At 47.3% G+C, this 24,709-nt stretch overlaps 9 protein-coding genes and 1 non-coding gene across 10 annotated transcripts; 7 read left to right on the top strand and 3 right to left on the bottom strand.

Moving 5' to 3' along the window:
- Nucleotides 1-130: 130 nt before the first annotated feature.
- Nucleotides 131-1,328, top strand: FOIG_16445 (uncharacterized protein). Its single transcript, XM_031217889.1, has one exon. The coding sequence runs from the start codon at nt 309-311 to the stop codon at nt 1,314-1,316; it is 1,008 nt and encodes a 335-aa protein (XP_031052414.1). The 5' UTR covers nt 131-308; the 3' UTR covers nt 1,317-1,328.
- A 1,520-nt stretch (nt 1,329-2,848) lies between these two features.
- On the top strand, nt 2,849-5,325 carry FOIG_16444 (uncharacterized protein; the record flags this gene model as incomplete). Its single annotated transcript, XM_031217888.1, has 2 exons — nt 2,849-4,900; nt 4,945-5,325. 2 exons carry the CDS (start codon nt 2,849-2,851, stop codon nt 5,323-5,325), a joined length of 2,433 nt encoding a protein of 810 aa, XP_031052413.1.
- A 381-nt stretch (nt 5,326-5,706) lies between these two features.
- FOIG_16443 (uncharacterized protein) lies at nt 5,707-6,303 on the bottom strand (the record flags this gene model as incomplete). Its single annotated transcript, XM_031217887.1, has 1 exon — nt 5,707-6,303. The coding sequence occupies one exon, from the start codon at nt 6,301-6,303 to the stop codon at nt 5,707-5,709; it is 597 nt and encodes a 198-aa protein (XP_031052412.1).
- Nucleotides 6,304-6,305: 2 nt separating this feature from the next.
- Nucleotides 6,306-6,734, bottom strand: FOIG_16442 (uncharacterized protein; the record flags this gene model as incomplete). The annotated part of the gene is made up of 1 exon (XM_031217886.1): nt 6,306-6,734. One exon carries the CDS (start codon nt 6,732-6,734, stop codon nt 6,306-6,308), a length of 429 nt encoding a protein of 142 aa, XP_031052411.1.
- A 2,841-nt stretch (nt 6,735-9,575) lies between these two features.
- Nucleotides 9,576-10,921, bottom strand: FOIG_16441 (uncharacterized protein). The gene is made up of 2 exons (XM_031217885.1): nt 10,371-10,921; nt 9,576-10,314 (listed from the first exon to the last, which is right to left on the bottom strand). Exon 2 carries the CDS (start codon nt 10,158-10,160, stop codon nt 9,711-9,713), a length of 450 nt encoding a protein of 149 aa, XP_031052410.1. The 5' UTR covers nt 10,161-10,314; nt 10,371-10,921; the 3' UTR covers nt 9,576-9,710.
- A 774-nt stretch (nt 10,922-11,695) lies between these two features.
- On the top strand, nt 11,696-13,621 carry FOIG_16440 (uncharacterized protein). The gene has a single exon (XM_031217884.1). It carries the CDS (start codon nt 11,710-11,712, stop codon nt 13,546-13,548), a length of 1,839 nt encoding a protein of 612 aa, XP_031052409.1. The 5' UTR covers nt 11,696-11,709; the 3' UTR covers nt 13,549-13,621.
- A 3,548-nt stretch (nt 13,622-17,169) lies between these two features.
- FOIG_16439 (uncharacterized protein) lies at nt 17,170-18,376 on the top strand (the record flags this gene model as incomplete). Its single annotated transcript, XM_031217883.1, has 3 exons — nt 17,170-17,458; nt 17,509-17,914; nt 17,965-18,376. The coding sequence occupies 3 exons, from the start codon at nt 17,170-17,172 to the stop codon at nt 18,374-18,376; spliced, it is 1,107 nt and encodes a 368-aa protein (XP_031052408.1).
- A 935-nt stretch (nt 18,377-19,311) lies between these two features.
- On the top strand, nt 19,312-20,037 carry FOIG_16438 (uncharacterized protein; the record flags this gene model as incomplete). Its single annotated transcript, XM_031217882.1, has 2 exons — nt 19,312-19,384; nt 19,436-20,037. 2 exons carry the CDS (start codon nt 19,312-19,314, stop codon nt 20,035-20,037), a joined length of 675 nt encoding a protein of 224 aa, XP_031052407.1.
- A 1,411-nt stretch (nt 20,038-21,448) lies between these two features.
- Nucleotides 21,449-22,687, top strand: FOIG_16437 (cyanide hydratase). Its single transcript, XM_031217881.1, has 3 exons — nt 21,449-21,551; nt 21,598-21,691; nt 21,741-22,687. The coding sequence occupies exons 1-3, from the start codon at nt 21,504-21,506 to the stop codon at nt 22,667-22,669; spliced, it is 1,071 nt and encodes a 356-aa protein (XP_031052406.1). The 5' UTR covers nt 21,449-21,503; the 3' UTR covers nt 22,670-22,687.
- A 1,390-nt stretch (nt 22,688-24,077) lies between these two features.
- On the top strand, nt 24,078-24,167 carry FOIG_16436. The gene has a single exon. It is a non-coding gene; the product is annotated as a tRNA-Arg (tRNA).
- Nucleotides 24,168-24,709: the final 542 nt, after the last annotated feature.

Genomic DNA, 24,709 nt, shown 5'->3' with positions numbered 1-24,709 from the left:
GACCTGCCTGCAGTGCCTATCCGTAGCAATAGAATCTATCCCGCCCGAAGCGTTCCCCGTTCACCTGTATTCCCGAGCCTGACCCGTGACACCCTGCCATCTTTAGCTTACTGTTGACTAACAATAATAGGGCGCTGCCTCTCAAAAAAGCGATATGGAACCTTCTTGACAAAGCGACAAACCAAAAACGACTCCCCTCATCACTTCGAGCATGCGTCATCGAAGCCCTCCTCTTCTTCTGCGAACGCGACCTCTTCTCCATTCGTTTCGCTGCCGTGGAACGAGCAAAGTCCCTTCTTCGCAAAAACATGTCATTTTACTACCAAGCCTCAGTAACCCTCTTCGACAGCATAATTTCACGCATCGACGGCAACTTCCAGAGATCAGAAGCTCTAATCGTTGACTTTTTGGCAGCTGATCATGAAGGAAACACACGATCTGATAACGCATTACGAGGAAGATTGCACATCTCGAATATTGAGAACAAGATACATCGGTATGATAAAGAAGTTGCATCGACTATATACAACTGGGAAGGAATACATCCGCTTTCGACGTTTGAGATTGAAGTTACGAGGAGACTTCAAGGCGTGGCGGCCAAGTTCTTTCATTCAATTGGAGACTTTAAGACGACGAGGGCGTCTTTAGAACAGCACCTCTGGCTAAATTCAACGATGCCCATTCGCCCAAACACTCGGTTGCTCATTGTCACGAGACTAGCTGAGATTCACTGCGAGTTGCATGAGTACGAGAAAGCACTTGAGATCATCCAAGTCGAGCTCGATGGCATGACTGCGCGAAAAGGTCGTCCGTTCCGAAGATTATCCATGGCCAGGGCAGAAGGCTACATCGGCCTCGGTCGCTTGGACGACGCAACTACTGTTCTTCAAGAGCTCATCAGCGTCGAACCGCCTGAACTCGATGACCTCAACGACCAAGTCCTCCGCGTCCGCCGTCTATTCCTCTCAGCGCGCATCCACCACGAGGGCAACAACTTCCCTGAAGCTTTGCAGCACTGGCAACTCACAGGCCAAATGATAGAGAGCTTGGGGATATTCAAGTCAAGGCATGGCTGGACACTTGCCATTGTTCATTTATCCATGGCGCATGCTCACATTGCTCTGGGGAATGAGGAACTTGCGAGGCAGGCGTGGAATGCTGGTGTGGAGATTGCGATGAGGGAGAGGTTTGAGTATGTGTTTCCGGTGCTGGCGACGACATGGTTGCATAAGATTGTGGGGGAAATCCATGAGGTTAAGGGATGGCCACTGAGGGTGATGTTGCCGGGAGGGAAATCGGATTTGACTTGGCTGTAGGAAGACGTTCAACTTGCGGTGGTATGATGCTGCTATAATTCATGTACACAATTTCACTTATATTCTTGGTGCACAGGATGATGCAAGGCGCCATAGTGAACGCGCAAAAAGATGTCATTTCGAACACGCGACCTGCAAAAACGAAGGGTGAGTGGCGCAGGGAAGATTTTAGGAGCTTAGGTGCGGATTTTAGAGAGTCATAGGTTCTAGGAGAGATACCACTGCACCACTCACCCTTCGATGGGGATGTACAGAGTGATTTTGGAATATAAGGGTATCATGTCGAGAACACAATGGAGGGGAAACTTAATGGCTTCGTATGGCTCACGAGACCTGTGGCTGAGTGCTTGCAATCGCCACAAAGAAGTTGGCAATTAACTCTGGGTGCCCAATCATGACAAGTTCTGCCTAAAGCTTAAACCCGTTGGCAGTAGTTCTTGTGGTTTGGACCTGAACTTTATATAAAACTGTGATATCTTATAGGGTCTTGAGATGTTTGAACTTGAGATGCTGGAGCTTGAGGTAATGTGCTGCAGATGGGTTGTGAGATGGATGTTACACAGGCACCTAGAAAATGGTTTAGTTACGGCATCCTCAGAACCGAGCCCTTCGGGGACTACCAAGAGCACGCTAAGAAAAAGTGCACCTGGAATCCAAAACACCATCTATTGGTTCTTGAAAAAGGTAAAAGAAACTGTCTTTCTGATGTTTATTCTTTCTATTTCTGACGTTTGACCATTAGGGACATCATGATCTCCCAGTCTGGGGGCATGAGATCGAGACTACGCACCTCCTCGACGTCCTGCCAGGTCCTCTCATCTGTGAGGAGGAGCTTTTCGTGTCGGATAGTGCAACGGGATCTCACTATAGGAAAGGCAACAGGAAGAACAAGGGTAGGATAATGTATCCTGACAAAGAGACTCGCTAACGCATTCTGCTACAGGAGCCGAAAGAGTTGGCGCGATCCAAGTTCATGTCTCCTTCTTGAGGGGCGAAGGGTTAATTACACCCGAAGAAGCCCCCACCAACAAAGCTGGCAAGGAGGTTGGGGCGAGAAACTACAAGATCACCCTAAAGATGCGAATTAAGGTCATAGGGCGCGACCTAGAATGTGCGTTCTTATGATCAGTGATTTATTCTGGAGACGCGTCAGAGCTGGTTGGAACACACACTGCCCTTTACCAAGACCGAACAGAAAAGAAATGCCGTATTAGCATTGCTTCTGCCTTTAAAACAGGCGTTGAATAGACGGAAACAGGCGAGGCGTTCTGAGCCTTGGTAGCCTGAGGAGTGGCAAAAGAACTTTGGCCAATCGAATTAGAGGATAAATGTTTAAAGACGATACCAATATCCGTACAACGTTTGTACTAATTCAGGATGGGCTCTACATAGTGCATATTTACCCTGGTTAGAATAGACGAATGGGAGACAAGCATACAAGGGTCAACTTACGCACGTGATGTAATCCAGGCCGAGTTAATTTTCTGCACCAAAGACAGCTCTTGTATCACCTCGTACCTCAGCATCTCAACATGTCTTCCTCAAGTGACGATGGAGTAGACCCAGTTGATCTCGCCAGCAACATCGGCACCTGGGTCGCCGCAGGCGTGGCCATCATTGCCCTAGTCGGTGTAGTCGGTCCATATCTTGCACTGCAAGCGTCGATGAGTGATAAAAATCGAGCCATGAATGCGGTTCAAGACCAGCAACAGAAATATGTATCAAGAGGATTTCGACTGACGAGAGGACTACGCGTTTTCAGAAGGATTGACGTGCCGAACCTTGCACCGGGATATATCACCAATGAGCCGGATACAGCCCCGCTTATACCGCCTCTCAGTGCAGCTTTGGGGCGTTGGGGGTTCAGGACGAGGGATTATCTGCCGTGGAATACAGGCTGGGCTAAGATTGCTGAACTCACCGAGTCGTATCAAGTGCGGGATGGGGTTAGTAACCGACAAGTTGACCTGGGCGTCCCAAAGACAGGAGGGACGCTCGAGGTTGTTAACAGTCGAACTGCTTTAGTTGTCAATAAGCATTGGATCCTGATTCTAGGTCTTCTCGGTCGATATGGAGACCGTATCGACAAAGGAATCCTACAGCGAAAGGGAATTAGGAGAAACTTCGATGGGGAACGAGCATCGATTCGACTTTTCGCCTTGCCGAGGAAAGCCAAACAAAGAGAATCAGACTTCCCATTCGAATGGGCTCGCAAAAAAGAGACACACTCATCCATAAGGAGAGGAGGCTCGTCAAGCCGAGATTCAGCAAGTTCGAGATCATGGTCAGATAGCGATCCGGACTCTGACGGAAACGTGATGGCCGTCCGCCGCAGCGCCTATGGGACTATCACCCTTGAAACGACTCCACAACCTACGATATACGGCATTACAGGCAAATTGCAGCAGCTCGGTCGACACAAAGGCTCTTGGAGTTATTTAACGTCTATATCGTTTGTGCCGCACATCGCAAAAGAGATATTCGAAGCAGATGTCAATGAGAGAAGAGAAGGGTCTTCTCTGCAAACTCTTTTTTGGCTTGCTCATGGCTTTTTACCGTGTGGTAGAACTGCAGAAGGGCGACAGATGGTGATCTCTTTAGAAGCCCCAGATATCTCTCTTGGATCAATAGGTAGGAGTGCTGATGATATCTTGGCCTGGCCTGCATACTCTCTCCAAGAGTCCGACGATGTTCCCATCTCAATTGGTATTGCAATGCAGTGCCTTGGTATCCCAGAGCCACAAATCTTACAGTTCCTCCCAATCGATGCTGCGAGTCAGGCAAAACGGGTGCTGGAAAAGACCAGCCATCACTCTTATGATAGGACTCAGAGTCCAGCGTATGGCTCAAATCAACAGAATCGTCCGTGGGAACGTGAGCTACCGGCAAAATCAGCCGATATAAGCCTCGATGGTCCCTGGGTTCGCTACTCAAATCCGTCACAAGACTACTTCTGTCTGTTCCGAAGACGCGATCTTGAGAAGACACTGAGACTTCTGCTCACCATCGAGTGGGATAATTGGGGGTTTTTGATTTGGAAAGATAGGTTCTGGTTGTCAATCCTACGACGGACCACTAGTATTCTGAAGATCAACGAGATATGCGGTTCTGAGTTTGGACAAGCATTCGGGCTAGCATCTCACTCTCAGATCTTTGACTGGAAGCACAGTGAAAAGTTTTATCCACAGAAATTGGCAGATCAGCTGTTATTCGACCAGTTTCTGACTGACTATCTTGATACATACGACCTTCTCCCTCTTCGTCTCTCACTGGGAGTTCTTTACATTTTGGATAAACAGCTTCGGGAGAACACCTTGAAAGTATATGCCAACTTATGCAACAACGGAGAAAACAACAACCCCCGTTCCCAAGCAAGGATTAAGTACCTTGAATCCGCTCTGGAGGAGGTTGAGGCGAAGCACCGGTTCCAGAAGGACATGCACAAGAACGATGAAACACCATTCATGAACAAGAAGATGGCAGGTATTACAGATTCCGAGTCTGTTGAAGAAGTCTATACACATATGTCAATAAGAGCCTTGGACACTGAAACGCTAGACCGCTTCGACATCGTCTATGAACCAGTGAGTACCACGGCAATTAGGAAGATAACCACTGACACGCAAAGGCTGATGATGCATTATACCGCATTACCGGATACATTGCCCCCTGGGAGCAAGAGATTCTCTTTCAACATACCTCCATACGTCGAGAGCTCTACCAACTCAAAAGTCGTATGATTGGAGGCGTGTTAGAGTACACTTACAAGACGAGAGAACTGAAGTGGTACTCTGACAAAACTTCAATGATGGATTATAGTACCTGGGAGCTTACGCCTCAGGATGTGATTATAACTGAAGAGAAGCTGTCCACGTGGATCGAGGAGAAGGATATGGTTATGGTGGCATTGTGGGTTGCTAATAGAGCGGCAGTGTGGATCGGGGCTCAGGACTCAAAGCCGTTGTTAGAGTTTGTTGAAGATTTAGATACGTATGCATATGTCCTGTAGGACCGTGGAAACAACTCTGTATGTCTAAGGTAGGCATAGAATTAAGCTGATAATTTATAAGGACCTATCACGCTTACATTGTTTTAAAGAAGTCTAAATATAAAGTATCATGTTTTCTAAATCAAGATGTATGTAAATGCAGAAAGAGAAGGAGGAGTAGAACAGAATGACTGCTCCATCAGCTGAAGACTAGAAACGAGACCAGCCTTCTTCTTAGCTACCGAAAATGCACCAGGTTAAGAGATACGTCAGCGCCAGCACCATGTTAAAGAACACATCTGAAAGAGACCCTCGTTCAAGGGCTGCAGCAAGAGCCAGGAAGAGCTCAAGTCTGTTGACTCACAATGGCGACACCTCCACGCCTTGATAGCCTCAGCTAACTTACTTACACGTAGTCAAGCATGAGGAACTAACAGCCGCGCTCGCAACAGCGATCCCAGGAACGATCAACTCACTAAATCCCATCACTACTTGAGCAACACTGGTCAGAGCAGAAACAGCTCCTCCGCTGGTAGATAGATACGAGCACATGCCGCAGTTGTTCGACGAAGAGTCAGTGATGCTGTAGCGGAGGTTTCCAGACAGTGCACCAGCACCGTCGGTACCAGGGACTTCAATAGCAACAGCAACATGCACAGACTGTGGGAAGACGGTGCTAGGATACCCTGTTGTGATGTGGCATAGGTTCGTGTGTCCATCCCAGCAAAGACCCTCACGGTGCATGAACATGCGTTGGTCGTTTGGCAGCGTCGTGTTGTCAATCGTGTCTTTGACAACGGCAATGAGCGCCTCCTTCATCATGGGCACGATGTTGGAATCCGCGCCTTCGCAGGTGAAGGTGATGTAGTGATCGTTGGGCATGCGGTGCGACGTCTCATCGCAGATAGCAGGCTGGCCGTCTGCCTTGAGGTATTCGTTGAACCACCATATCGGATCGAGGTGATCATCAAAGACGGCAGTCTCTTTGGAGAACTTCATGTTTAGACTCGGCTGGACGGCAGCCGACGAAACTGCAGGCGCTGCAGCTTGCGAGGTCTCGGATGGGGGGACGATCGATTCATGACGTTGTTGAATGCATCGGCAGCATCCTGACCTTCTTTGCCATTAGCCGCTGCAGCAGCGGTTGTGCAGAGGAACCAGGCTGCGGTGGGCGCTCGGCACGCGTTTTGGAGGGTAGAGCGGATGAAGTCTATGATAGTGGCTATATCGGCCGTTGCGCCGTGAGGAAAGTCGTTGGTGTTGGAGGGTTTATAACCATAACCTAGCATGCCATCCTGATCTTGGACGTACATGATGGTAGGATTAGTGCAGACTCCAAAGTCGGTAGTTTGGCGAGGGATCATTGCGCCGTCGGTGAGTTGAAAGGGCGCGAGGAGCCCAAGGAGGGCGAGAGCTGCGACTTTAGGCATGGCTGCGGTTGGTGTCTAGGGACTATTGAAGAAGGGAGGATTAGTTGGAATTGCAAAGTCGATTTTTGTATGAAGATGACAATGTCGCCGTGACTCTTATGTATGATTTCTCCTGTTCTAGCTTCTTGAGCACCTACCTCATATATGGATATACTTCGATGCTGTCTTCTGGAGTCCGGGACATCCTTGTTACTTTTCTATTCAGCCTATTGGCTTCTCTATGCTACGAAAACATCTCTGGGTCCTTGTAAGCGGATCCTTACAGTCCGTTCCTTACCTCTGACATGCTAACAGCAACGATGTGCAGAACATATACGACATGAGATTCCCCCCCCCCCCCTGAGTGTACTATCATGTGTTATCCGTCTTGAGAGACTGCGTTTATTATTGCAGTGAGCTGAAAGTGAAGCAATTGCCTTGGCTGACTTGTGCGGAAAGGGTTACAGAAGGCATTGGTGCTTGATCAAAGCACCACATGGTTATAATAGTTGCTGTTTCGCAAGATGCCGGTAGATGTTTCGAGCTAGGAGCTTATTACACTCTATACCCGCAAAGGAAGGAAGTTCGTCCACTGTGACCTCGTTCTTTGTATTAGATTCGGAACATACGGGACGTCTTTCCGCAACCCCGAATCTTTGAAAAAGGTGCATGTAACTGGTTCAGACCTTAACCTACCAATCTAATACACAAAAACGCACAATTTTCAGTCCATTGAAACAGTACAATACAGATACTGACTTCTTATGCTTCACGCCCACCTTCCCGAGAACCTTCAGCTTCACCAAGAATAGTGATATATATAGAGTGAACATTTCGCAAATCGTGATTTTGGCTTCAATTCCACGATCCCGAATCCTGATTAAAATACAAACTTCATCCGAACTATCCGCATAGCTCAGACGGGGTTGAAACATCGGCGATCTCCGCAACTCTATAAGCATGCCAAATTTACCAGATACCACGACATTACCCCGCAAAACACCACTTTGGTCTCTATGAAACGTGTTTCCAGAACCTTAATCATTCACCATGATGATAATAAGGCCGAGTCTAGCCGTGGAAAAGTGAGAGGTCGTTCTTGAACCAATAAGAACAGGCACTATTTATCTAGTTATAAACCCTGCAATATCCAAGAGTAACAAAATCCATGGCGGAAAAGGCCCGTGCAGTGGTCAGGTTGTAACCGCCAGAAGGATTCCTTGAGCCCACCAAGCGATCTCGTCGGTGTTTGAATTGGGCCCCAGATCCAAGAAACCAACGGGGAAAAGGAGTATCGTGATGACGAAGCTGCTCTAGACAGGGACAGGGCGGCGGCTAACATACGGCATCATGAGTAGTAATCCAAATTGGCAATGAAGCCAGGAGCATACGTGCAATGCTCAAGCTTGAAGCAGGCGTCATTTTTAAGCCAGCCAACTCAAAGAAGTATGTTAGCACAGAAAGGAAGAGGTTTCAGCTGAGAATCTGCATAAGAAACGGCATACTGGCGATCTCGGAATATCGAACCTCTGTCCCTTTGAACAGTCAAGGAACATAGTTGACTTGAGGTGTTCTTTCTCGAGACGGTTGGTCTGCCCCTGGAGGATGGCAGTGAAGTGAATTTACAAATCCATCAGCCATTGAGCGACAGTTACTTAGCCACTTACGTAGGAAATGCAGCTGGACACAACGGGAATTTGGCCTGTGTGTTTTCTTCCGAGTTTCGAATGAAAAAGACTGTTTTAACCCGAGGAATTATTTTGGTGCTCGTCAGATATACAGCAAAGAAAACCGCCTCTCTGTCAATAACTACATCAGTCATGTCTTCAGCATCAACGTTTCTTGGTACATTATCCTCTTCCATTTAGTTGTTGAATGGGGATATAGTTTCGAAGCTCGGTTTCAGGGTATACAATGCGTATACTGAGAGACAGAAAAGGCTGTTCGGTGAATTGAGTTCTTCGGCGGTCAACACAAATGACACGATATCACTTGGAAAAGTGGCAGACCAGATTCGGATACATAGACAGCGGGACCAGGCCATTGCTCACGTATCTATCTTGGCTGGGAACAACAATACCAATGCTTGTCAAGATACGTTGAATCTTGTGATTCGGCTCATCCTGATGGTCGAACTGGGCAGTTTAGAGAAACCTTCTGGGTTCATGCACCCAGCGGGCTCACGGCCTCTGCCCCTCTGGGATAATAATTCTTTGGACAGTCTGACTGAAAAGGTGTTCCCTATCTCACTCCAACAGTCCTGCAGTGGCATGACAATGACACCGGAGCTCTCTGCCTGGAGTCTTGAGAACGTTGCTGGGATCAAGATTGAGTTCACCGATAATCTGGCGGATCATTTGCGTCTGACCAACAACAACAATCAGCTATATATTTTTCATCATGTGGCGTTCCTCGAAGCCCAGAGGCACAGGTCAGTTTCTCTTGTACATCTATGCATAATCTAATATATCAAAGCATAAACTCCCAAGCCCCCGTTCTTCCGCAAGGACTAGCCGAAGAAACCCTCAGAACTCTAGCAATACTATTTCCACAATCCGACCACTGGGCAGCACTACGCTCCAACCGGAAAAGGCAAGTTTGGTTAGAAAGGCTCTGCACGCACTCAAGCCGCGTGATAGATCCCCAGATAGCTTGGTGCGGGACTCCCAGCGGAGAGAGCAGATATCTCTCAAACTTTTGTTTTTGGAGAGATCGTCTACTAATTCTAAAGGAAGAGTTTGATCATTCGACACCGGATTCATTCTCTCAGTCATGGTATGACCGACGGAATGGAGTGCAATGGCATAACTTTTGGGTTGCCATGGTGGTCTTGGGACTGCCGGCTGTGTTTGGACTGATACAGTGTATTCTTGCGTCGATTCAAGTATATAAAGCATATCATCCTTAAAGAATACCGAATAAGGCATTACAAGAGCCAAGACCCGAGACCTGAGTCATATAGAATAAAGTCGACTCACTAAAAAGACATACCAAGCTCTATCTATTGTATAAAAACAAGGTAAAAGACATGATAATGGCCATCATAACAACAGTAAATTCCGATGACAGCTTAACAGCTCCACTGCCATATCCAATATTCGATGAGTCGTTCCCAAAACCTACTGTGCGCAGCCAAACAGGTGTCTTGTCTTCAAGACTGAGTGAATCAGAGTGGTATGCATCAATGACCCCAGACACGCGGATTTGTATGAAGCCATGAGCGCCGGGATCGCTTGTTGTAGGCCCCTGCCAATTACTCACGTTAGGCTGCACGTATGGAATCGCGGAGAATACAGCGTCCATAGTTAGGTTAGCTGTCTTGTCGTCGAACATGACGCTGATGTCGGGCCATCGAAAGTCATCCCAGTCCTCCGCCTCCCAAGATCGGAACTCCTGCACGCTAACTCTGTAGTCACCGCTTAGCTCGGTGGTGTTGCATACTGGCATGGTGAGATTTAGACTCGATGAGTACGATTCCGGCAAGTTGCGTTCAAGTACCGCACTGAGGTTATAGGCTCCGGATTTAGTCTGGGTAGTGGTGAAGTTGAAAATGTCAGGTCCTTTCCCCACTTTGGGGCGCCAATATCCATCTGGGCTTGGACTGGATCAACGTTAGCAAGTTCAAAGCCTTGAATGCTGAAAGACGTATAGACTAACTGAACAGAATATAAAGGAAATTGAAGTCCCCCAGATTGAGATGAATACGTAAAATCAGCACCAAGAGAGGATACGTTGAACCCCGCTGAGGCTTTTGGTATAAGAGTTAGCCAGAAGATAACAGAGTTACTTCCATCGTTCCATTTGCCTTTCTCAAGGATACTGAGGATGGCGTCGTATTTGACGATTTGGGTAGAGTTCTTTAGCTTTGAGCATAGATTATCTGTGTAGTTAGGGCCGAATATGGTTTCGTTCCAGACGTCTCCAAAGATAGGTTTCAATTCGACCTCTGCTGTTGCGTTATAGTACCTATTAAGAAATCATTTAGCTAAGTCATCACGCTTTTCTACCGCAGCGAGACTCACGATCCAACCCATTGATAGAAGTCGCCGAGGCCTGTAACGTTGCGAGGACGGTAATTAGTCGAGTTGTCATAGTTTTCGTCATCTTTCGCGAGGCATAGAGTCAGCAGACAGAACAGGATTGTATGCTGCTGCACTATTCGATTAAAACCCAACATTTTCGCTCCTAGCTTGTATGTACAGTATGTGGTGAACTTGCGGTGGATGCAGGAACAATGCGAGTTTTATCCATCAGCATGCTAGTGTCAGATGCGCCAATGTGGTACGGTTCATCTCGCTTAGCCTGTTCTGTGGGCAATGAGCTTAACTCTTGTGCATCTAATTGGTGCCAAGCCGACGTCAATCCACTTGACGGCCAAGCAGCCGGCTTGGCTGTCAGACAGACACAACCAACAAGTCGACCATCTCATCTTAGGAAATAGGAGCCAAGGGGAGGCAAGAAAGCTGAGAACTTTTTATCCTAAATAATAAAAAGACTTAAGTAAATTACATAAACCTTAAACTATTTCTTTTTGGCACCTTGTCTCAGGGTAAAATGTTTTCCTGGCCGGGGAACTATTGTCAAACCTTCTACGGATATACAAATCATCAGGGGCATGGAGCTCGTTTCAAGGTCATTTATATCCTGTTGCATTGTGTCAAGGCCAGTTAAAGTTTCCCTGAACGAAGAAAGAAGTAACGCCATGTCTAGACATAAAGTATTACAAAAAGTGTTTTTTTTTCTTCCTCAACATAACAACAAACACCTCAACATAACACAAAACAAGGCGTCATACACTATGCCCAAACAACACAGCAAACTTGAATACAAAGTCAACACATCATACAACTGCTGCCACGAACCTTAATAGATATCCAAGTGAACAAGTGGCCTCAATTCACAAGCAGACATTACCTGTATAGAGAGCAGATTCGCCCAGGCTAACTTGTTCCACGATGTCCCAACCTTTACACCCTGCACATCATCACTAGTCACCATGAAGTTCGACTTCTATCGCGACGTCCTCAGCCTAATGATGGGTAAGCTCGGCCTACCTGGCGCCGACAACTTCGGCAGAGAAAGCAACCAACGGCGATCCCTTCTTCTCGACACAGTCATGCAAGGTCGACCCAGAGCATCCAGCTGCAAGCTTCTGCAGCTCCCCGCCGAGATCCTCGCTGATATCGTCGACCTGCTAAGCGACGACAGGGCATCGCTGGAATCCCTTGCGCTGGTCAACAGTGATTATCAGCAACTTGCTCGCTGCTGTCAATTCGCCGAGGTAAACTTCGACTACAGCCTCGAAGCAAAGCAACTTGCTTCCCAGCTTGTGGAGGACAAATCGTCTCAGCTGTCCAGACCCGGGATTGGCGCTTGTATTCGCAGAGTTACCTTTGCATCTCATCCGCACCATGTCGCACACACCCATCGAGAGCTTTATGAGTCATTTTACGGCGATGACGCTCAATCAGTCGCCGTAGAACAACGACAAGTGCTCTCTGATGAGGCGCGTGAGGAGTATGTCGTGGCGCGAGCAGCTGCAGTCGAGGCCATCTCATCATTGCCAAACCTTGAGACTCTCAGCTGGAGAGATCAATTTTCTTTGGATAAGAGCTTTTTCGAAAGGATAACGCGCTGCTCGGCGCAGCACATCGACCTGAACAGGCCGGCAATCGATGACGCCTGGTCTTTGACACCACCTCTGACACCCTCGACCTGGCCACTCAGGTCGCTGAAACTCGACGTTAGTATGGCGCTGGATAAACGGAATGACATTGAAAAGAAAGGCGCGACTGGGACGCATCACATGACAAGCTTTTTCTCAACCTTGTTCCATCTCTGCTCACCTACCCTCGAGTCTCTGACCTGGACGTATATCGACCTTGACAGAGATGGCGGCGTCCTTGTTTCGATCGGAGAGTCAATTGTATCGTTTCCTCGTCTGAGATACTTGAGGCTCCATTTCGTTAAACTCGATAGCGTTGCTATTTCATCTTTTCTCGCTGCGCCTCTTATGTCCCTTGACTTGGACGATAGGGTATTGAATAATCCCTCGACCTTTGATTGTGAGCCTTTACGAGATCTTGAGGACTTTGCTGTTTCTCATCCGCCACAAAAGGCTTCAGCTTGTAGGCGCATCGCAAAGTTCATCTCGCAGCACACTGAACTGCGCAGACTGTATCTCCACGAGAGCTCGTCGGCTCAGGGAGGGACAGCATATCTCGATGATGTTATTCTTCCCACACTCAGCAGCCTCGACTTCGGTAACCTCAGATCGCTATATCTAGCATGGGGAGAAGCTCAAATTCCTGGAGAGTCCCTACGAATAATCGGACAACTTATTTCTCTGGAGCAACTGAGTCTCAGTGCTGGAAAGAGTTACGGATTGCAACACCACTGGCTCGTAGATCATGACAAACTCCGCCATCACCTCAGCCTGCTCCAAGGACTCACCAAGCTGGCATTGGTCTGCGATACGTATCCCGTCCCTATACCCGGGCTCCCTTCCGGATTCTACTATGAGCTTCGAATACCGGGACCCGAGGCAAGGGAGGATGCACAAGCGAGACCAGAGCTTGATGTGGACGAAGACACTGGGGAGTGGGTAGATATGATGCAGATATGGGAGAGAGTCCATCGAAACCGTATGCTTGATCAGGCTGAGAAGTACGCTGCTGTCTTTCCGAGGCTTGAGTGGATGTTTTGTGGGCAGCGACCGATGGGGTTCACAAAGACACCTGAGGGACAATGCGAGCTTCGAAGAGCAGTGCCTTTGACTCAGGGGAGGGGTGAGTGTCGTACATATCGACAGGCGATGTTTAGAGGCTCCAACTAGATGGGGAGTGACTTCACAGTAACTAAGAATTGATATGAATAATAAACTAGCAAGCCTCTGTACGGTCTCCCAACCAGGCTTTACTCAACGGAGCACCTGCATCTTACATCTCTCTCTATATCTCAGGTATGTGGTTTGGCTTTTGACATGAAAGTTCAAAGTTTGGCAGTTTTGCCATTTTACTTGATGTTGAATGAGTTACTTGCAAAGTAAGAGCCTGCCTTCTTGAGAATCCCGCCACCAGCATTTAAATCCTGTGGCTACCCTGGAAAGAGCGTGTTCCTTTGCTAAAAGAATAAAATATCCACAAACCTTTCAGCAGTATCTGCTATTTTATCAAGGCAAAATATCAATTACAAGACAAATACAGAGTTATCTGGTATTGGAACAGCACAATTTCTGTCGCAAAGATGAAATTGCAAGTGATAGCCTTTATTTTGCATGACTGGCTCAGACAGAGGTGAGAGAAATTATCCGATGTCGGGGAAACGTGTGTGTATATGGGCAACAGTTCAGAAAATTGAATCGTGCAGTTTGTATACCCAACAGACTATAAACGCGCACAAGGAGCAACTATACAAACTATTGCAGATTTGTGATTGAACTTGAGTAGAAGTTTGACTGAGCCGAGAGACTGTACATTCGAGATAAGCGATAAGATAAGATGAGAACTGATCCTTCATTGGAGCAACTGTCCCTGCATTTACGAAGGAACTGAAAGATGTCAATCTTATTCGGCTCCAGCATACGCTCGAAGATTTTGCATTAAAGTCGCGATGCAACTGGAGATGTCAGGTTCATGCGAAAACATCTCCAATTGAGATCGCAACCCAGTCTATTGGAACACCTAAGTCCACCCATGTCAAGATATGCTGCACTATCTCAGATGAGCACCAGGATTTAATAGTTCTCGGGGCGACATCTCCCCATACAACATAGGACAAGAATACGATATCGAACCCTGAATCTCCCATCAATTAAACACATGGGAAATTCGAAATCACAGACCCACGGCATCAATCTCACAGAATCCACAGCAACAAGATCCTTCGACAATTCCGACCTATGATTTGCTACCAAGATACGAAACCAAGGATCCAATCATTAGCGCGTGCTACACGCCGAGGCTAGAACCCTGCCCAGGACCAGGTAGCTGGTTCTAGCAGTTGTACCGAAATCTTGGTACCTGAGGAGTCGATCAGTGGATGAAGGATCCATGCTGAAGATTCTGGGCCGCGAGATCTACTATGAAAAGAGGGGAGGGCTATCTCTAGACTTTATATTGTATGTCACTGTTCCTCGGAGGTAGAGATTTCTAGTTGGACCGGGGCATTAGTTCCGGGGACTATCTAACAGTCTACTATGCAGATAGCCATCTCAGACTACAAAGATACCCAATGTCAAGCGTGCAAAGTCACATGCCGATCAAATCTGCGCATCTCCCGACGATTCGCGATGCAACACCAACAGGCTTCATCTACTATGCTGATCCCTCCGGTTACACACGTCCCCGAACGTCGGGTCTCAAGATCACCCAAGCTGCGCAAAGTCCGGGGCAGTACGGAAGTCAAAGCGTAGTAGGGATCTCTGGTCTCAAGTTTTCTTTTTGCTCCCGGAAAGTAAATCTCGCAGACTAAACTAAGCCTAGCGGAGTTTGCCTCTCCCCGGTGGAAACTAATGTACCTAGACCTTAGTGTAAACTCTGTTGTTGGCAAAAGCCACGAGATGGAATGTCTGCCACGTTTTTTTCTCAAGGGAGAATGTTCTGAAACTAGCCCTGTGAAATGATAGTAGAATGGCGGTTTTAATTGATTCTGCCACGTTTTTGTGACAGTTTGTTTCGGGGGAGGTTCTGCATGTTTTGCAGGCATCGTGGCAGAGAATTATCAGCCACTGCACTAGACTACCGGGGGTTAGACTCTATCGAGGTGGGCGAGTCATGCCGGATCCATTTGCATCGCGCCGCAAGATTGGATGAGGGCGACTCAACACCAAGAGCACCACTCTGTACGATGGATAATGTCCTTTTCTCGGCATCAATTCTGGTGTCGAGAGCGGATGATTCAAAGGCCGCTCAATACACGTGGACATTATGCTTGTGCTGACTGTCTTGCTCACCCAAACGTGGACCAGAAATACATTGTCAACGAGAACTAGTATGTAAAGGTCATCAATAGAACGAGTCGTCAACAAGTACATACCACCGATTGAAGCACATAATTCCTTCATCTTGTCAACAACATCAAATGCTTCAAGCCATACTCTTCATCAACCTTCTCAGCTTTGACTTGCGATGATCTCTCTAGACGCCGCGATTCTTCGGATCGTGCCAAGTTCACCGTTCTCACTACCCGGCATCCTCGGCATTTCCTCCGCCGAGATCCAAAACGAAACCATGCCTAACAATACTTTATCCAGTTAGACATCAATCTCACCAAAACACAGGGGGCGCTGTTGACTCGTGCTGAAAAACAAGGCAAACAGGTCCAATTACTAAACGAATGCTAGGTATCAAGGCGCCAGCGTTGTTAGCGTCGTCTCATAAAATTATGGCATTCACAGGTAGGTGCACGTTATAGGATAGGTTTGCATGTTCTATTCTCAGCAATTTGTGTGTGCTTTGATCTTTTGGAATGCTTGGCTGAATCAACCGTTGGGCGAACAGACAGTGGGAGATCTACAACGGGATATCGCGAGCGTGATTCGAATCTTGATCATAAATGACTGAAAAAATACCAAGACACTAAAATAAGGGGGCAACAAAAAGGATCCACGATTTCCCGTGATCTGCAGCATTGAGTTGGAGTAAGCTTAGCGGGGAACCAATGACTCGGTCAATTTTACACCGACGAAGCTCAGGGGATTGGAGCCCAATGCGATAAGCAAGGCGGCCGATTTGCGAATATCTGAGTTTATGAGCTTTGATGAACAAGGATTTATGCCTGAAACCTGTGGTGATATGCTTTTCTGGGTATGATGCTTAGACTGCATGGAACCAAGAAACTCTTCCATCATCCGGGGTACAGCAATGTCTCACAGATACCCTCACGATTCAAATACACTACTTCTTATTGCTCATGCAAACACTCTTGGCATCCGATATTTCCATTGAAGCCAGCGCTATCTATTCCCATGATTCAGGGGCCATCCATGAAATGTACTTTCTTAGCTGTTTGCCCATCTCGCCTGGTCTCCCAGTCTAGCTCCCCAAACTAGTCTCGGGGCGACAGAAATACGAGACACCTCTCTCAACCACTCATAACACGCTGTGATGAAACCAGATTTGCTCATCCTTTTTTCTGTCCCCCGCCGGCATCTAACTAGTCTGGTCCGGACTCCTCACGCCGTTTTTTCCCAGCGCAAGCCACTTCAGCCCTCCAATGGTGATCGGCAGTACCTCCAGCTAGAGAACTAAAAACAGGGGCTTTTGGTTTTACTAGTCAGATACTACCGAGACTACTGCATCAGCTGCAGATTCTGCAAGCCTGTTTCTTAAATCCAAGCAAGGAGCCTGCCTGCTTTTTTTTCCTTTTACCACATTCCTTTTTCAGCTGTTGCATTCCGTTTACAGAAGCTGTATATCCTTCTTTTCTTTTTTTCGACTGTAAGCCTGACGTCAAGATGACAGGAAGAGGCTTCCTCGTCCCTGACAACTATGTCGACGATCTTCCCAATGAGACCGACATGAACATCGCCTCCATCGCCTGGGGCTTGTCGCTGGGCATCACGCTCTTTAACATTGCAAAGGCGATTCGACAGACGAGATCTGCGTGGAATCGAAGGAAGAGGGTGACCAGTTACATTGCGTTGATTTGGGCGGAGATTATCTCGAGTTTTATCTTGGGTGTTATGTGTTGGTTTTATCTGAGGGGTGATATTGAGCCGAGCATGCAGTTTTTCTTCTTCATCAGTAAGACTACCCGATATTGAGGGGCTTGGGGTATTTGCTAACGAGTGTAGTTGTCTGGTGGTCAACACAGGTCCAGTGTCTTATCCAGATCATCATCAATCGAGTTTCGCTATTGATGGTTGTTCGTTCCAACGGTACAAAGCTCAAATGGCTGTGCTTCCTTATTCTTTTCGCCGTCAACATCAGCGTGTTCTGCATCTGGGTCCCCGCTCGACTACAGATTAGCGAGGCTTATATCCACTTGAACAACATCTGGGATCGATGCGAGAAGGTCATTTTCGCTATCATGGATGCTGTCCTCAACTTCTACTTTATCTACGTCGTCAAGCAGCGACTTGTTGCCAATGGTCTTCAGAAGTATACTCGTCTGTATCAGATGAACATGTTTTTGTGTGGTATTTCCATTGCTTTGGATGTACTGCTTATTTGCATGATGTCTCTGCCCAACGGCTTTGTGTAAGTTGATCAACATCACAGAGGATCTTACCTGTACTGACTCTCTCCAGTTACATTCAATTCCATCCTCTCGTCTACCTTCTCAAGCTTCACATCGAGATGAACATGGCCGATCTTATCGGAAAGGTCGTTCGCGCCGGTAACAACGACCAGCGCGGCGGCCACGACTACTCCTCACGATCACGAACGACCGGAACATCACGACCTCACGGCACACGATTCGGTCAGACTCTCGCCAGCGCTCATCACCGAACACATATCGAGCTTGGTGAGGAGGATGAGTATGAGCTCAAGGAGCGTGAGAAGATTGAGGGTATCAAGAAGACTGTCGTCACACAGATTGTGCATCAGGGTCAACAGCAGGATGATGATGATTCTACTGCTGAGGAACATAACGATCGCGCTGTGAGCGAGGCCAGCTCGACCAAGCATTTGCATCAGCGGAACTATAGCGGTGTATAGAACAGACACATCACGTAGAGGATTGACACACGGAATGGGATATACCCAATAGAATATTTATATAGATTTTTTTTAATGTGTAATGAATGGCCAAAGGCTTATTGATCTTCAAATCAGTTCACTATTGATGTCTCTTGATGCCTCGATATGATGCAGTTGCGAGCAATTGTGCTGTTGATACCTTTTGAGCCATGACTCTTGATGAAGATAATGGTCAATCTGGATTCCGGTGGAGGTCTACAGCGAATGACCTCTCCCGGGCCACTCCGACGCCGCCGAAGTAACCGTAGCATCCGAAAGCTTCGGCGAACGATCCAAGCCACATTCATCCCAACAATCAATAAATCGCAGCTAATCTAGTCAAGACGTTGCAGGATTCTAGGCAACCAGACTCAAAACTCTCTAAGCAAAACAGGGTCTGCCCTCCATCATGACTCTCGCCGCGCGTCCCGTGATTTTAGCACTGAACTAAAAGATCTAAGCTATTTTCTCCCCGCTCCAATCGTTTCAGTAGTGCAAAGCCTCAATCAAGCCTGGATATCGTGCGCGCTTATTGGTCGAGTTTACGACGTACGCTGAATACGCTTGGATACGCTTGCTGACATACGCTTGAGTGTGTGATTGGTCAATTCAGAGTATTTGTCAATTGAGCTGAGTGTTGGAGCCGTAGAGGAAGGCATCGCCAACTGAGGCTATGCTGGAGGCATTATCGCACACGCAGATTTGTGCAAGATTTCAAATTGTTATGCATGTAGAAGCGATGCAGAAATCAAGATCTTTCTCTATAAAGCTTCGCGATAGCATCATCTTCAATCGACAATCTCTGTATCCTACCATTAGATCTCAAGACACTGCTACTCTTGCCATTTCATCTTGACTACTACACAATAACACTTCAATCACTTCAACCAACCAAGATAATCACCAATAAAAAAATGGGTCTTTTCAAGACTGCCGACCTTCGTGAGGAATGCGAAAAGAGCGCTCGCATCCTCAAGAGCTTCGTCGGTACGTACTATCAGCCTGTCTTTCTCATCTCCATCACTTAACAAACAACAGACAAGAACAAAATCCCCTCCAACGTCATCAGCAACGCCAAAGGCCTCGCTATTTTCACTGGCTTCAGAGCAGGAATGTACTTCGCAGGCGCAGGCGGATCAGGCGTTGTCATTGGTCGCCTCCCCGACGGATCATGGTCATCTCCCTCTGCCTTCTCCGTCCGCAGCGGTAGTGTCGGTCTCGTCTACGGCATAGACGTCTACGACTGCATTTGTGTCCTCAACACCCAAGACGCAGTCGACGCTTATAAAAAGTCCGAAGTCAACCTTGGAAGCGCCGTCGCTCTTGCAGCTGGACCACTTGGAGGAAACGTCAACATGGGAGATGTCAAGCCTGTGTGGACATATACTAAGTCCCGTGGTATTTATGGTGGTTTGACTGTTGATGGGACGGTTATTAAGGAGAAGCGTGATGTCAATGCGGAGTTTTATGGAGTGGATGTTCCGTCGGCTCAGATCCTTGAGGGGAAGGTTAATAGTGGTTGGTCACCGAGGATTGTTGAATTATTGGAGGTGGTTAAGAAGGCGGAGGGTAAGAGTGCTGATAAGAGCGTTTTGCAGGGGATTAGCACTGAGCCTACTCCCGGTGACTTGACGGAGTAGCATACGGGAGATGGCCCGGGTGGCGTTCGGATCGAATCTTCTTTTGAGAGACGCGGAGAACTGTTTACTTTGCATATAGACATGAATTGACTACTTGAGACCCTTCTCCACGTTCATAATAAACTATGCCATGCGATATCTGACTGTTAGCTCAAACATTTGGAGGTCCCAGCTACTTCAGAAGGCCTCTCTTCCTGCCTTGAACTTTTACTCCGATAGCCTTTTCATTATCATAAAGCAGATACCCTAAAGTGACAACCAACTTCGACTTCCATGACTCTCTATCTATGCGTAGATTACCTAGTAGTTTCGAATAATCATCCGTGAGCTTATATCCGCGCAAGGAAAGACGGAGAGACAGATCACGTACAATTTGGGATGTCATTTATCACTAATCAACTGCATCTTGGTGCATACATGTCACCTATCTCTGCAAGAAGCAGTAAGAAATACCACGTTCTCCGCATTATTGATTTTAGGTGGTGTAGGGTGAGCTGACGGTCAAGTCAGGCAGTTGTCTTTGCTACTATGATCATTACGACTATCATGAAAACATAAGGAATTTCTCAATAGGAGTCGACATGAAAGAGTAGGATTGGCAGCATATGACAGATAGTAAAGCTTTAGCTAGTTTTCATATCAATTGAAGTGCTTTTGAGACGATAGAAGAGGACCGGCCGTTCATGATTACTCAGAAGTCGGACGTGGCAAGTTGTATAAGGGTCACATCACGACCTTGACCAACGATCATCACAGCTAGGTGACACTATGGTCAGCTCAATGCTTCCCAACATGTTGCCTCGCAAATTCAATGAAACACATGTAATTCATTTCTTCTCACGGAATCTCAATCCCAACAATCGTCCGCCCCAATAATAACACGGGCATTGTCGGAGCAGTAATCTCCTCGGGATCAGCGGAACGACGTTGCGATTGTGTAAATCAATGCATCCATGAAACCACAAGACCTCACGAGCTTTCAAGATATCCATTATTCGCCGCCTTCCCCCAGAGTTTACTACACGGCGCCCGCCGCATCGCCGCACGACTTATCAATCTGCGGGCCGCACCAGGCCGCAGCGGCATCTGCCCTCCAAAATTGTGGACTATCAGACGATTACGCCGCCACGGACATTTTCGGTAAAGCCTCTCCGGCAATTCTCCATGGGCGGTAGATCTTGGTGCTTTGATTCTATTGGCTGAATGGTCTGATATGCATGGTAGCTGTATGTGAAACGATATACATCATGGTGCAGATATCATGAAGCTCGTGCAGATACGGGAGACCTCGGTGACTCGGACTGTAACGCTGGATGAGATAAAGTGTCAGTGCTTTGTATACGTGTACTGATGTTCATTGCGGTATAAATATCATGGTGCCTCGCTCAGTTTGATCTCACTCATCACCTCACAGAACTTCATCGCAAACACCAATCTCAACAACAACCATCTTAACAACCTTCATCATGGCTATCACCAAGTACAAGGCCGCTGCTGTCACCTCCGAGCCTGGAGTAAGTCTAACACTTTCTACCCTCAAACACGACTGACAGTATCTAGTGGTTCGATCTTGAGGGTGGTGTTCGCAAGACCATCGACTTCATCAACGAGGCTGGTCAAGCTGGATGCAAGCTCGTCGCCTTCCCCGAAGTTTGTAAGTTCTCTCTCATCCATCAACCCAACCCCATTAATGACACCTCCAGGGATCCCTGGATATCCCTACTGGATGTGGAAGGTCACCTACCTCCAATCCCTCCCCATGCTGAAGCGCTACCGCGAGAACTCCATGGCCGTCGACTCTGAAGAAATGCGCCGCATTCGTCGCGCAGCCCGCGACAACCAGATCTACGTCTCTCTCGGCTTCTCCGAGATCGACCACGCAACTCTCTACCTTGCCCAAGTCCTCATCGGCCCTGATGGTTCCGTCATCAACCACCGTCGCAAGATCAAGCCAACTCACGTTGAGAAGCTTGTCTACGGCGATGGATCCGGCGATACCTTCATGTCCGTCAGCGAGACTGACATTGGCCGTGTTGGACAGCTCAACTGCTGGGAAAACATGAACCCCTTCCTCAAGTCTCTCAACGTCTCTGCTGGTGAACAGGTTCACATCGCTGCTTGGCCTGTCTACCCTGGAAAGGAGCGCCAGGTTGCCCCTGATCCTGCTACCAACTACGCTGATCCCGCCTCTGACTTGGTCACTCCAGAGTATGCTATTGAGACAGGTACTTGGACTCTCGCTCCTTTCCAGCGCTTGTCTGTTGAGGGTCTCAAGATCAACACTCCCGAGGGCGTTGAGCCAGAGACTGATCCTTCTGTTTACAACGGCCATGCTCGTATCTATCGCCCTGATGGTAGCTTGGTCGTCAAGCCTGAGAAGGATTTTGATGGTCTTCTGTTTGTTGACATTGATCTCAACGAGACTCACCTCACCAAGGTTCTTGCTGACTTTGCTGGTCACTACATGCGCCCTGACTTGATTCGTCTTCTGGTTGATACTCGCCGCAAGGAGCTCATCACTGAGGCTGATGCCAATGGCTCTATTGCTACTTACACCACTCGCCAGCGCCTTGGTCTTGACAAGCCTCTTGATGACAAGAAGGGTGAGCAGGAGACTCCTGAGGTCGTCTGAGTTAAGATTCAGCTGGAGACAGACATCACAATCGAGATAACCTCCTCGCTGTGAGTGTCAGATGTAAGATAGATAGATAGTGTTGGATATAAATTGAAAATCTGAAATATGTTTCATGTTATCTCAATTTCTAGGTTTTGTCTTGTGCATTAAGTGAAGCGCAGTTGGAACTTGTAAGGGGTGTTTATAGCTGAATATCTTTGTTCTGAGGCTATAACGAGAACTACTCATATGACCCATCGTCTCATCATAGAGCACGACCATTTGGGAAAAGTATCAGGGTATATCTCCTTGAGGCTATGTGAGAACGATGCTTTCGTGGAACGTTGGCACTGTTGGTCCTAAGATGATTGGTGGTTGATTGGGAATGTAATAATTGGGCTTGGGATAGCTGGTTTCGGGGTTACCTATCATGGTTAATGTAAGGCGACGAGAGGTAATTGATATCCTTACAATCGTTCTTTAACAGTTGTACCAGCATACATCATCTGGGCTGCTCCCAGTACAGCCTCCATTGGGACAACCTTGAGAACACTTGCGAGGATCGGTGTAGAGGCATTTGTTAGCCTCTACTACGTGGAAGCCAGTAGCAAGGAAGAGGAAAAGAGTAGCCAAGTTGATCTGCATTGTCGGTGTATATTGAGCAATAAAGAAGTTTCAGGTAGGATGTTACATAGACTGAAGATAAAAGATCCGAGGTGGAATATGCGCTTAGCTTAGTTTATATATATTTCTTATGTGGAGCAGAACTATTACTTGTGCATCTACCCAGCACCTTACAACGGGGCAGTGGATATAGGTATCTCGTTTGCACTTCTCGAGATAGTTAGATTAACCACTTTCAAGACTTTGAATAGAGCAAAGGTCTACAAGATACTCCACAGCCCCATTGAAACTCGTCTAGTGTATACAGCAAGAGCCTTGGCGAAAGTTTAAATGTTATGTTCTGAGGAAGACGGTGAGGCGTTGTGGCTCTTAAACTTTATAGAATCCCTGAGGGTTACACTCTATCTGGAACAGGAACGCGCAAGTCTATTATCTTCACTTTCTTGAAGTCACATCATGGCCTGTATATGCCTATAAGTGTATGCGTATTTAATGGCTTTCTTAAGAGCGCAACTCAAGAGCAGTGGAAACTAGAGAGCTGCAAGTCGCCTATATGCAGCTTAGTACGAATTCCAGGTAGCTGGTGAGAATTATGTCCTAAGAAGCTTAAGGTATATTTGGCTATAATTCTAGCCTTTAACCTGGCAATAACAATACTAAGAACATGATAGAAGGGAGCTGTAAAGGTTGGTAGGAAAGAGGGTGGAAGACGCGATGAATAGATAGTGATATCCTGGGAAGAGAAGATGAGAATACGTGCATAATGCCATCTCTCTAGCGAGAATGTTATCCAATAAGATCAGGCCGCGTGGCCTAATGGCTAAGGCGCTAGATTTCGGTCCTCAGTAACTGATCCCTCTAGAGATTCCAGGTTCGACTCCTGGCGTGGTCGATTGACACAGCTGATTAATTCTTTTTCACGTTTGCTCTGATTTTTAATCGTTCAAGTCTAATGATTTTTTTATTAGTTTATTTTAATTGAATCGGCGAGATTTGATATAGGTGAAGCCTTCCTCGTGATGCACAATTTGAGCATATCCAGTTTTAAGAATGTCCATCCTCCCTTGACATATCTCCACTTCCTGTATGGAATGCGGCCGCAATTCTGATGCGACATATTGTCAGGAAACGCTGCATTGGGCCTTAGACATGTCTTGGAGTCTGTTAACTTAAGTTACGGCCATGCCCTGCTGATTAGAAAAGATGGCCATCTTGCCAAAATGCCCATATAACGCCTTTTCACCTTTTTATAGTTATTTGGCTCTCACAAGCCATTCTCCATTGACCCCATTTCCTCTGGCTTGTTCTCGTCGCGATGAAGTTCATTATCATCATCGCAGCGTGCTCCACATGCTTAGTTTCTGCTCGATACATCCAGATTCGCGATGAACTTGGTAGCTGTCACAACCGAACCGATGCGCGAAGAGATGCGCG

The sequence above is a fragment of the Fusarium odoratissimum genome, assembly GCF_000260195.1.
Source record: "Fusarium odoratissimum NRRL 54006 unplaced genomic scaffold supercont1.82, whole genome shotgun sequence".
NCBI classification, from domain to species: Eukaryota; Fungi; Ascomycota; class Sordariomycetes; order Hypocreales; family Nectriaceae; genus Fusarium; species Fusarium odoratissimum.
The sequence above is the reverse complement of the archived record's forward strand: the minus strand, read 5'-3'. Positions and strand labels throughout refer to the sequence as shown.

Excerpts from the sequence above, each read along its gene's own strand:
- FOIG_16445 (XM_031217889.1), top strand. The coding sequence starts at position 309 with ATGTCATTTTACTACCAAGCCTCAGTAACCCTCTTCGACAGCATAATT.
- FOIG_16441 (XM_031217885.1), bottom strand. The coding sequence starts at position 10,160 with ATGCCAGTATGCAACACCACCGAGCTAAGCGGTGACTACAGAGTTAGC.
- FOIG_16440 (XM_031217884.1), top strand. The coding sequence starts at position 11,710 with ATGAAGTTCGACTTCTATCGCGACGTCCTCAGCCTAATGATGGGTAAG.
- FOIG_16437 (XM_031217881.1), top strand. The coding sequence starts at position 21,504 with ATGGCTATCACCAAGTACAAGGCCGCTGCTGTCACCTCCGAGCCTGGA. Across the intron at positions 21,552-21,597 it reads CTGTCACCTCCGAGCCTGGA|TGGTTCGATCTTGAGGGTGG; the intron begins GTAAGTCTAACA and ends GACAGTATCTAG. Across the intron at positions 21,692-21,740 it reads CGTCGCCTTCCCCGAAGTTT|GGATCCCTGGATATCCCTAC; the intron begins GTAAGTTCTCTC and ends TGACACCTCCAG.